The following is a 12658-nucleotide window of genomic DNA, read 5'->3' on the forward strand; positions in this document are numbered from 1 at the left end:
TTAAATATTTCAATTCTGAGTTGTCAGTTTAGAATAATTTTTTCTTTTTATATGGATAATTGTTCAGCATTACAGGAAAATTTTTATTTTGATCTTGAAAGCAAAATATGTGTATTTGTAGCTATGGCAATGGGAAAGGTTGAGTAAAAATAAAAGGCTGAAAGAAGAAACAAAACTATCAAATTAAGTGCACAGCCTTTATTGGTTAAAAGTTTTAACTTTAGGCTATTTTTTTTTCAATTCAAGGTAAACAGTCCTGATGATTCATTATAAATATCTTTCTTTTTGTGACATTTTAGGAGAACAGTTTTGGGGAGTACTGCCAATGTTTAATCTCATGTTTTAAGCAGATTTATGGATGCAAGTGATAAACTGCTCTAATAAGCCAAAAGTCCAGTTTACTTTTACACTTCCTGTGGAAACTTCCTACTTACAGGCTTTCATAAAACTTTGGTTTTACCAGTTTTTAATTTGTGAATAAACAGCAGATCTTGCTTTCCTGCTCTCTTTCACTGAATTGTAGGTAAATGTGCCCTTGCCTAGTAGAGCCAATGCTAACTCTTTCAGCTGAAGCACTGCAAAATGCAGGTTGATTAAAATTGTGTTAAAAGCTGCATTTCATGCTGCTACCTTATATAAATGGGGAAAAAGCAACTTATAATTGAAATACAAAATAAACTTGAATTCCAAACTAATATTGATTGTTTGCAATTTTTGACTGTTAATTGTCATTTTCTTTTATATATGAGATTCGTTTTATCTTTTAACACAATTTTATTTTTGAAAGTTAAGAATGAATTCACTAACTGTTATGAAGTTGCAATAGGAAAAGTTCATAACTGGATTTAAAAATGCATAAATTTACACACATTGTAAAAAAAAACCCTATGCAAATATAAAACCTGCAACTATTCTGTTGGGTTTAAATGTCAGCACTTTCTATAAACATAGGTTTATCTCCATATTTGTTCTCTAATTATTTTTTTTTTTTACATTTGCCACTAACCTTTAGCACATGCCAAAAATGGATCTAGTTTTTCTTAATATACCTAGAGAGTTATTGAATATAAAACCAATTATTTGAAAGAAGCTTTTCAAAAGGTACTTATCACTTTCACTTGCCAAACTTTAAAATTTTATTGTTCAGATGTTTCAGCTCCTCAATAGTCATTTTATATAGTTCTATTTTTCTAGTTTATTACCTAAAACCAGATCAGCTCATAAAGGTATGGGATGTTAAGAAGAAAATTCTATAAAATGACAAATCTCAGATGTTGGAGATGTTGCCAGAAATTTTATGTATTTGGTTTAAAAGAAAAATTACAATGTCAGGAAAAAAACCTGCCTAGTTTTCATATAATTTTTAAATATAAACCACTGCCCAAACCAACTTTCAGGTCATTTATGAAGAACTCTACAATAGTGGTAGCCTCTGAGTCCAGGCCTCAAACCAGCCAACCATTCTGTCCCTGTCCTGTTACTCAAAAGGCACAAAACAATAAAAGGAGTTTGCATGGCACCCATTGCTGTGTTATCCAAGACCTTGCACTTTTCAGTCTCTTCATACGACTGCTATGAAGCTGGGAATGGCCCTCTTACCATGGATTGCAAAGGGGCTGTAGGGGGAGCTAAGGACAAGATCCACAAGTGGCAATAGAAATCTTGGTAGGTCAAAGCACGCTTGGCTCCAGCCAGAAGGCCACAACCTGGAGCAAGGGACCTCAAAGCCAAGGGAGGGACAGCATGAGGAAGGGGTTCACAATGGCCGGAACTGGAGGCTGCAAGAAAGAGGAACTGGTAGTTGTGACGGTCACAAACTCTAGGGTCATGTCTACTCTGCAAGCATTTGCTTTTGGAGCCTTTTGCTGGGCTTCAGTGAGAAACCTGGCTGTGCTAGCAAGGCACAAGACACAAGGACCTGGGGGCCTCTGTGCTCTTCCTTGTGTAATGCCTTTAATCAGAGCAAAAGCAGGTTTTGCTGGCAGAACCACATAGACACTGGGAGATATTGTCAGGACAGTGCACTTATATGGGCTAGAAAATGTGGGGTTTGTGTTGATCTGAATATAAAGGCAACTCGTATGTTTTCTGTCTTCTTTCAGAAGTAAATCCCTCAGATTTCTAGTAGGATTTTGGAAATTAATATTTTTTAATATACAGTATAACAAAATCATTCAACATTAGATAAGAGATGCCTAAAACCCACTGACTTTTGGTAATCCCACTTTATGCTCCTAATCTGCAAAATTTTTGAAAATAAGGATCAGGCTCTAATAAATCACATAGGTAATTCATCTCACCTTACTTTCAGCTTCTGAAATGTATATGTGTAGTCTGGGACAGTCCTCTGAATTTTCCAGGGAAAGTCATCCTCTCTTTTGCTTTATTTTTCTATCAAGGGGGTCTCAAAGTCTAGCTTCAACCAACCACTCAACTTTTAGATGTCTAGTTGTAGATGGGAATGAATCTTGTCTTTAGACACTTCTGAATGTGAAAATTTTCTTTTTGCATTCAGTCTCCTCACCCCCTTTCCCTTTCTCATATTCTTTCTGTGGAGAAAGGACAAACTTCTAAAAGAAAGGCAACAAGAACTGAGAAATGAACCCATAAACAACTGTCAAATTTGAGCATTCGCAGCTCTTTCAGGGAAAAGAAAAACTCTTCCCCTAGCTAAATGAAAAGGGCGTAACAGAGCGGAAGGAAATAGTCTCTTCAAAGGGTTGGGGGCATTTCATTTAGGGAAAACTCCCATTACAAAATTCTCAGAAATGTCTTGCTTGCTGTATAATACAGCTGCTCACAAAAATACAGAGGAGGTGCTGACATCCCATTGCTGTTTTCCAGGACAGTGGATTGTCCCTTGCCTCAGCTGCTCTGACAACAGGACCTGTGACTGGAGAGAAATAACATGGCAGCCCCACGGCTGCCAATACTCTGTGCTAGCCAAGTCTGAGCTCCAGCGCTGTGTGGAGGGCAAAAGGGTATGTAACACTTTACACATTAATTTATTTTTATTTACCTGGATATTTAGTGTCCTGAAGATTTAAAAAAACCTTCATGATTGATGTGTAAGAAAAATCCCTTTTTATTATAACTGGAAAAATATTCAGGTGGATTCACAGGGACAAAACCCAACTATTATCTGTAATTTAACCTCATATGCAGACACAGTGGTCTGCTGCTATATCAAACAGAAGCTTAGGTCATACCAGCAGAGTTCCAAGACCTACGGTGTTCACGGTTACCAGTCAGACCTGCAGTGAGTATATAATGACTGTAAATAGAGGATGGATTTGCATTGTTGTCACAGTTTGTCTCACACTTGACGTGCAAGTTGGGTTTCATCTGCTGCGTACCTAATGCATGGCATTGCTTGTGCACACTAATCTTACCAAGTCTTCTTGCACATTCTTTTCTTGTAGTGAAGCTTCTAAGGTGATTGCTTGGAAACACAAGGTCTCCTTAATAAGCATGCTATGACTGTAAAACTGTTGAGAGAGAGCTCTGATCTGAGGCTCAGGTACCTTACTGAGGATACAAGTATCCAGAAAGTAAGTAATTGTTATAAAGATTTTTACAGTGTATTGTCTAGGTAAAAAAAAAAAAAAAAAAAAAAAAAAAGCAAACAAACAAACAAATAGTAAATAAAAGTGGCATTTTGATAAAATCCAAGAGCATTTCTATATAGACAAATGCAAAAATAATAGTCTAACATTTCCTCCTTTCTGGTCATTTCTTGTCCTGCACAAAGTCCTTCATTGCAATTTGGCTTTATTTCTGCCTGTGGCTTTCTCCATTACTGTAGAGTTGTGGGTTTCTCCTAACATATTTTTCAAAAAACCCCATAGGTTTATATGGCAGAGGAGAAGCTTGATTTGCTCCTCATGTACAAAACAGACACTTCTGGATTGACAACAGCAAAAAATATGGAAGAATTTGATAGCGTTGCTTTGATCTTTAATTTCCATAGACATTGGGCTGATTCAAGTAAACACCCCTTGGTCAGACAATTGAAGGACAGCAGAAGAGCAATGTGCCACTATGGAAGTGGATTGCTAAGATATTGCTGGGAGGATTATGCTGACATTCCCATCTCCTGAATCCAACCACTCACATTCACCAGTGTCAAAAACAGAACTGCATTTTTTAAGGGTCCATTAAATCCAAGTATATGAAATGAATGTTTGTGAGTTTGATTTCTTAATTCAAATTCCACCATGTCCTGACTCTCTGAGGCCACTGATCTATTCTAGTGTCAGATGATAGCCGGATCCTATGTGATCTGCATTAACACCATGCAAGAAATATCTCTGTAAAACTAATTGCACTTGTTTCCCATTCTGCATCTTTTGCAAAAGTCTTCCATCATTGTCTGATAACCTTCATGGCTCTGTAGAAATCTGTTGAAACACTCCTGTTACCTTTGCATGGATATCCATTTGACTGGTTTATTCTTTTAAAGTCATCACTCTAACACAGGTTCCCCTTTTGGTATATTTTTCCTATATCTTTGCAGTGGTTTTAACTTCATGTAACATTTTGCAATATAATTTCTGCTTCTGTGACTGAATAAATAAATGCAGAGCCTGGACCAACTTCCTTGTGTCAGTAAAACTTAAGAACTAAGAGAGACTTTCTTCATACCTATGTCAGATGAGTAAAAATTGTCCTCTGCTTGCGTGATAAGGTCCTGATTCTGCCTATGATTAAGGCAATTTTGACATTACTTTGCATAGTCTGAGCAGTGTAGTAGAAAAAGTACTTTTTTTCAGGTGCTCACCGAAAAAGACTTTGGTCTCTCAGTTGTATTTTATGCTATTACATATGTTTAAGCAACCTGTATCCTTTATAAGAGAGCTATCTGAGTAGCTAGCAAGATATAACTCTTGTGAACAAATACATTTTTATTACACAAGACATTTTTATTACACAGAAGATATCTATAAATAATTATATTGCCTAATTAGTGATATTAGCTTCAAACCATTATATACCTTGTCTTTAAGCACTACAGAGATCACTGACTTCTCAAACTAATGATGTCATAGTTTCCATAATAAAATAAGTAGGAGGTTTCAGTGCTGGAAATGTAAGCAGATTATTAAAAAAGTATGAGTGCAAAACATAAGGGCAAAAATAACTAACCCAAGTGAAGACACTGAGATGATCTAGAACGTTGTTAGATTTATATTGTCATTTGCTGAAGTTGCCTAAGAACAACAGAACTCACTCATGTTCACTTCTCAAAATGGGCTGAACTAACCCGTGTGACTGTATTTTGGGGTTTTTTAGTATGCCACCACGCTTTGAGTATTGGGTTTGAGTAATTTCAGTCTCTGGAGCTCAAAATCCTTTACAAAGGAATCATGTAATGACCTGCATTTGAATTCTTGCTCAAAATTTATTCTGAACTAAAGAAATAAAACCTTCATACATCCCACATAATTACCAATCCTTCCTCAGGAAATCAGACATGTATGTCTGTAGCATCTTTGGGTCAAATGACATCATACCTTTCATCAAAACGCAAACAGCCCTCTATGACTGAATTTCACTTCTGAATACCTTCATAAAAAATTCAGTCATGCAAAAAACCCAAAAAATATCCTATTTGTCTTTCTACTTCTAATGAAAGTGAAGGGAAGCATGCAATGAGTTAATCACTGCTGTGCTGTGTCGCTGATCTGGGTGCGCTTTAGCTACTGATGAAATAAGATGCAAAGTGAATGCTCTTTTTGGCTGAAATGTAACACATGTCATCTGTGACACTGGTCAACTGTATCTTTAAGCACAATCATTCTGTTTTTCTCATGTTTCATATAACAACAGTAAAAATGCAGCAGTCAGGTATGTTTCTTGTTCATTAATTTCTTTTATGCGTTTGTTAATGTTTCTGAAATATGCTTACTGTCACCCAAACAGAGCACTTATTTCCTAGCTGCATCATAAATATACCTTCAAAAATGCCTTCTAATTTGTTTTGTAACTCCAGGTTGCTTTCACGTCTTATATTAAAACTGATTTTTTTTTTTTTGAGCTCATATCTAAAATTATTATCTCCTTTCTCTATAACAGAAATTAATTTTCCCTGGCTGTGAATTCCAATTGAATTCACATCACCATTAATTGCTATTTTAGTTTGTGTGCATATAAAACTGTGTTTGAGCTAAGTTGTTTCTGTTTCATAAAAATGTAAGAGCACCTGTAATGAAACAATAACACTCAGATTGGTGGAGACATGAGAAAGAATACACACCCACAAAAACAGTTTATGAGGCCTTATTTTGCTTTATGATGTATCCTTGCGTTTCAGACACAGTAAACAGGAAAATTTTGAGGTGTTGAGGCTAAGGTGATTCTGGCTGAGTAGATTTTCCTTCAGTCTGCTTTTAATAACTCCTCCCTTTTAAACTCTACCTAAGGGTAACAAGATGCATGCTTCATTGTTCTTAGGGAATTCCACATGTATGTCCTAACTGAATCAAAGAAATAGGCAATCATGATAAAAGTATTATATCTGTATTATATTGGCTTAACAAAATCCTCAGTTATTGTAGTTAATTAGTTTTTGCTGTAAGATTTATACAATTCTAGTAAGACAATGTTTTGATTTTTGTACAAGAACTTTAAAAAATGGATGAAGGAAAAGGGGTTCTAATAGGTAAATATTTATCCAATTCGTAGCATATAGAAAGCTGGCCTCAATAGTAGGGGGCATATGAATTTTGTTTATCGTTGAGAAAAACTACTCAGAGTTTTGTCGTATAATAAAGTACCATTGTGTCATGTGTAATTAAGAACAGGAAATATGTAAAGGCAATATTTGCTGGAGCACTTAAAATTCAGCTGTTAAAACAGGAATTTTAACTTACAATTTCTTAATAATATTTTAGAGCTAAACAGTGGTTTGGACTTACAGGTGTTTAAATTTCCTAAGTGTGGTTAATTTATAATGATAGGTCTGGTTAAGAAGTGAATTCCACTATGCTTACACAATCTCTTAAAGCCGTTAAGCTATAATGGAATTTTCCACACAAAACGTTTGCAACAGAAGACACTGAAAACATCTGTCTGAGTGAAAATGTTGTTCTTTGTCTGGTAAAATTATAACCTTATATATGTCTGATCCTTTAGTCATCCTGCAGACAAATGCCCCATTGACCTGACAGTACATGACTAAGCCTTGTGCTAGACTGTAAAGAAAATGAGATACGTCATATTCTAAACACTCGAGTCTCCATTTTGCTCATTATTGTCATAGAGGTAGATATAGAATCATCCCTAGACCCCTTGGTACAGATCGTACTAAATACCACATGGCACAGACAACTATGGTAATTTCATGCAAGTGTATAGAAATAAATATGGCCATAGCTACCAGTATTCAATTACATTGAATAATTATTCTAATTCATTGAAGCTCTTGGTTTAGTTGAAGGGCATAAGTTTTCTTCCTGGGGCTAAACATAACTTATTTTAGCCTCTGAGTCTTCCAAGCATTTGCTGAAAATGAAGCTGACTTGCAAAAGCTGGACTTTGAAAGATGCCTTCTGATGCCCTGCATACCACAATATGTACTTGGCCAGCTCTGAACAAGGGCACTTTGAAAAGCAGCTAGGATTGCCTACAAATGTCCTCTTCTTCCACCTCATATTTTTTTTTTTTAGGGAGAAGAAAAAGAAGAATTTGTTTGTTTTTTCCAGGTTTTACACATGTGTTACAGCATGGCTGAACCGATAGTTAGAAGCAGATTGTTGGATGCAGACAAGGTCTTAATGAACGGTTGCTCTGTGTGTGCAGATTTGCTGGTGATGTGCTATGCACCCACCAGCCTTGGATGCGTTGGATTACAAGGAATGCACACTTATCTTTTTATCTGAAATCTTCTCTGGACTTATGGGAGAGCATTCCCTTCAAAATCCCAGCACACAGTCTCCGGAGTGTGACTGCTGATACCCTCCCATGACAACTGCAAACAGACTTCAGAGCTCTCTATGAGGACTAGGGGGCAGGGACCATAGGTTTCACGTACGACAGTTCTAGTTTTAATGACATATCTTTCAACAATGCTGTGATTTCACTACGAAAGATGTAGCTGGAGTTAAACAGATTTGCTTGATTCCAGTGACACAGTCCTGGTATGGCTCATAGCTACTTGAACAGTTGAAGACTTCTTGACTGAAAGCTAATATGGTTGCTATAATTGACTGATATCTTTGAGGATGACCTACACTTTTGGTCTGGCTTTCTGTACTATCACAAGTCCCCTTTGGCTCATTTCTCTCTTCCCCACTTACATCAAGACTATTCTCTTAGCAGACCTGCTTCTGAGTGTTCAGGTTAATTTCCTTAGGGAAGCAACCAGTATTCCTCACCAATGTGATGTTGCCATCTGTGTCATTTCTGACTCATCCTGCTCATCCACACCTTCTCCTAGGAATAAGTATACATTCCCAGATGGACACTCAGACACTCAATAGCATTAGTTGTCTGATATAATTTCTTGACATTCTGCTTTACCTCCTCATAACAAGCTCACTTAAGAGTGAAAATTGAGATGTTCTGAGACTCAGAACATACTGCTTCAGAGATGGACTGTGTGCAGTCTCATTAGTCTTGTGATAATACTTGAAGAAGTACGTCTAGGCCCTATCTATTTATTTCATCCAGTTATACTGACTGCTCTAAAGGAGGCTGCTCTGACTCCTGTCACCCCCTTCACGTTCTCAGAACATCAGGACAACAGTAGTACTATTCTAAAGCCCATCTGATATTTTCATTTTGTGCCGGGCATCATGGCATTTACAGAATATAACTGCCACTTGAAGACATGATCATATCTAACTTGTCTCTGCTGATACTGGCTTTGTAAATGACTGCACACAGTGCCCTCCCATCTGCAGTCCTAGCCAGCTGGGTAACCCAGGGAAGACTTGAAAACTCATTCATGGATCCGCTGCTTGTGTGTGTGTGTGTGTATGTAGGTGTAGAAATTGTATAGCCCTACAATGCTAAAGTATTTAATAGTGCAAATTGGGGAGACAGGGGCGATGTTTTGCTCTAATTTTGACATAACAAAAATGGTAAAGAGGCTAATTAATCGATCTCAGTCTTTGATTCTCTGCAATGCTTGAGACTTCGGAAATATTTAGAATGACACTTCACACTTAAATTGCTATAGAATGCACAGAACAAGACATTTGTGTATCATGTTCATTGGCCTTGGCCATGGTTCTTCTATCCTTTTTTTCCAGTGTTGTTCTGTTTGAAATCAGTAGTAGATGAGATTAGACCAAATACAGTTAGAAGGAGAAAATATCTGTGAGAATCTTAGTCACAGTAGAATGAAGAATGAGATAAAAATGCTGCATGTGCCAACTGAGTGTAATTAATAGCTGAATACGCTCCTTTGCAATTAGAAATCCTCATGTGCAGAGATAACAAAATGGTATCATATGTTTTTAAAAGTAGAAGAGAAACAATCTAGCATGTTCTACCAACTGTTCTACATGTGTAACCTGGTAGAGCCAGTTTGTTATTCTGCTAATGATGTGTTGTGTTCTTACAGAAATGTTCTCACCCACATTGCAAGTTAATGATATCCTTGCCTGCTAATATCTGAGAACTGCTTTTTAAATAGATATACATCTAGATACTACAGTGATGGATTTATGAAATGGAGATTAAAGAAACATGGATATAGGCAGACTGGAGAGATTAAGAGATTTTGCAAGTTAAAAGAATTTTTGGTTAAAACCTCAAATTAACCTAGTTTAGAATTAGGACATATTGTAAGCATGGACTGTCTTCCTAATTGTAAATAATTGTGTGCATGTTTGTGTCTGTCTGAGAGGGAAAGAGAGAATATCAACCAGTCCTTCCAAGGATCCTTGACTTCTGTGAGTCATGTTATGCTTGGTTTAAAGAGGTTTCTTCTGACGTGAGGTGAAAAGATTTGGAAATCCCCTTGCATGTGAGAGAAGTGCTTGTGGAATACAAGCATGAACAGCAACTGTTTAAGAATTTACCCTATGAAGTAGCTTTGAGAGGTCCAGGACAGGAGGTAAAAGAGCTTCTATGTGCTCGGTGCTAGTTTTAATTTGTTTGCTACTATACATAATCTATCAAGGGCTTCTCGGCAGGCCACGATGGGCAAGGCATGGGAAGTTCAAGTCATCGTCATGCCAATTTTTGTCCCTGTCACCAGATCAGGGTATGTTCATCTGAAACTGCTTCTGTTCAGTGGGAATCATCGCTGGTACAATGTTGTGGCTTATTTTTAACGACAATAGATTCATAGTGGGAACTGCAATCAGTTCTTAAAACTGTGACATTCCTGAAGGAAATAGAGATGTATTAGATGAGAGGAGACCAAGATGCTTTCACCACATAAAATATCTAAGAGAAGCTTTGGAAATACATTCTTAATCATGTAAACTTGTGCAGTCTGAATTTTATTTGCATACCAAATATTCAAGGTGGAAGTGGTAAAGCATCAAACCCCAAATCAAATTAAAAACAGACAAACAACAGAAACCCAACTTACAGGGTGCCAACTACCCTGAGTGCCAGAGGAGGTAGGAGAAGTTGCATACTGCTGTGCAGAGAACAGGGCTGTTACTGTGTTATGGCTCTATGGGGTTCCTGGCTCCCAGCTTTACCTTTATGCTCCTCTATGTAGATTTCTGGCTGAGGTGACTGTGTTTATAACTGAATATGTACAAGTTGTTCATTGGCAAGCCACAGTGAACCTGGGTTCTCTTCCACTTTGGACTCGTCATCGTTTACATGTTCCGTTCAGCAGGAGGAAATGCTAGTCCTATCCACTAAAAATAAGGCAATTACATTAAAAACCCCACACATTAAGTTCTGTGGTCTCCACACACAGAGGTGTTTGATTTGTCAGGGGAGTCCAGAGAATGCATAGGAGCAAGCCCAAATTTGACTTCTTCATTCATTAGCAAGTTCAGAGTAGCCCACTGAAGACTGCTGATACTTGAAGTACTTCTGTCATCCTGACAGCCCTTCTAACTCCCTTCAGGTCATGATGCTTCCTGGTGGTCACATCACACATGCCAGGACTCTGTTCAGATGATCTTCCACCAAAATAACTCCCTTTTTTCCCCCCTCTGAAACTACAGAAAGACCATGTCTCTACAAATAAGGCAACAGCTGCAGCCATTGATGTGTATGGTGAATTGGTGTAAAGTCTAATGAATCACATTTATGGAAGACAGACATTAACCAAGACATGCTGTGTAGGAACAAGCCACATGAAAAACTGGAGGAACAAAAGCAGAAAGATGCAAGCAATCATGAAAGGCTCTGTACTAACAATTGGAAGTAAATATAAACAAACAAAAGAAATTATTAACAAAGGTGAAAAATGAAGGGCTAATTGTGCAGCTATAACCATCTATAACCTCTACTTTTTTTCTTTGAAAAACATAACATAGCTTTTTGTTAATCGGATCACGCAGTTTTTGCTAAAGGAGATGTATTAGTATTGAGATGTCAGAGCTGGAGAACTGGCAGCTCACAGAAATATTTCTTGAACATTATGAGAAGGGTTTAAAAACCTCCAGACTAGCTGTATTCTCTTCTTAGCTTTTGTTTTATGGAGTGTACAGCTTCTAAGTCAGTCACATCTTTTTTTCCCATCCAAAGATTCTTTTTATAGGTGACTCAACTAACAGAGGAATGATGTACTATCTAATAGAAAGAGTGAATAAGACTCTTCAGGAATGGCAAAAGACTCATGATGTTAAAAGTTATCATAATATCAATGAGGGGAAAACATTTATCAGCTACTCCTACTACCCCCAGTTTTGGATGGACACAAACCAGAGACCGACTTTTGAAAAAGCATTAGAAAAACTGCTGCAGAGGTACTGTACAAACTCTATTGCTGGCTTGTTTGTATTCTCATTCTATTTTCAAATGTGTTTAACACATTTTACAATTAAAGTCAGTATGCAATTAAAGTGTGCAGACAGTATTGTGTGGTCAAAAAATAGTAGAAAATTATATCAGGTCTCTCATCAGGATGCCAGATACAGTTCACTGAAATGCAATGCAATGCAGATGAAATGTTTGCCATCTGTTTTAAGGCAACATGTGTTGTTTTTCCTTTCTGGGTTTCAGATCACGTCCTCTGAAGAACACAGACCAGACCGTATTAATTGTAGGTGGTGTTCAGTGGCTTAATTCCAATCACCTGCAAATTATCCATAAGGTGTTGAACAGGTAATGTTACGTATTTGGTGTTATTCCAAGTCTTGATATGATAAATTATGAGGAACAACTTAACAAAAAATATTAAATACAAACATTTCATTTGTTTTCTCACAGATGTGCTTTAAGTGACTTTGAAAAAATAAAAATGTAGTGTCTTTTGACATGTCTGTTAAGTAAAATGTGTGTCCTTTTGTTTTCTTAATTTGCCAAACAGGGAAAATCTATCAAATATCCTGGTAATTATCAAATCCATAGGGATGGGCTTTCACCTCCCAGTGGATGGAATACATTCTCTGTCACAGGTAAGCCACAGTACATTTAGAGTGCATTTTTACAGAAGACTTGTCATTTCAGCAATAATTTTGCTGTCTGGTCAAAATATGTTACAACCTCTGCTGAGCAAGCTTTAAGAAGATCAAAG

At 37.1% G+C, this 12658-nt stretch overlaps 1 protein-coding gene across 2 annotated transcripts in view; it reads left to right on the forward strand.

Annotated features, from left to right (window-relative positions):
- Positions 1 to 12658, forward strand: part of CPED1 (cadherin like and PC-esterase domain containing 1) — a 154705-nt gene that overhangs the window by 131167 nt on the left and 10880 nt on the right. Inside the window, exons 18-21 of one of the 2 annotated variants that reach the window (XM_074903153.1) lie at positions 2845 to 2981; positions 11668 to 11888; positions 12145 to 12246; positions 12452 to 12539. In XM_074903153.1, the coding sequence (XP_074759254.1) occupies positions 2845 to 2981; positions 11668 to 11888; positions 12145 to 12246; positions 12452 to 12539 (548 nt within the window). Of the gene's footprint in view, positions 1 to 2844; positions 2982 to 3422; positions 4928 to 11667; positions 11889 to 12144; positions 12247 to 12451; positions 12540 to 12658 lie in introns of those variants that run through there. The other variant, XM_074903155.1, reaches the window with a different exon arrangement.

The sequence above is a fragment of the Athene noctua genome, chromosome 3 (assembly GCF_965140245.1).
Source record: "Athene noctua chromosome 3, bAthNoc1.hap1.1, whole genome shotgun sequence".
Classification (NCBI taxonomy): Eukaryota; Metazoa; Chordata; class Aves; order Strigiformes; family Strigidae; genus Athene; species Athene noctua.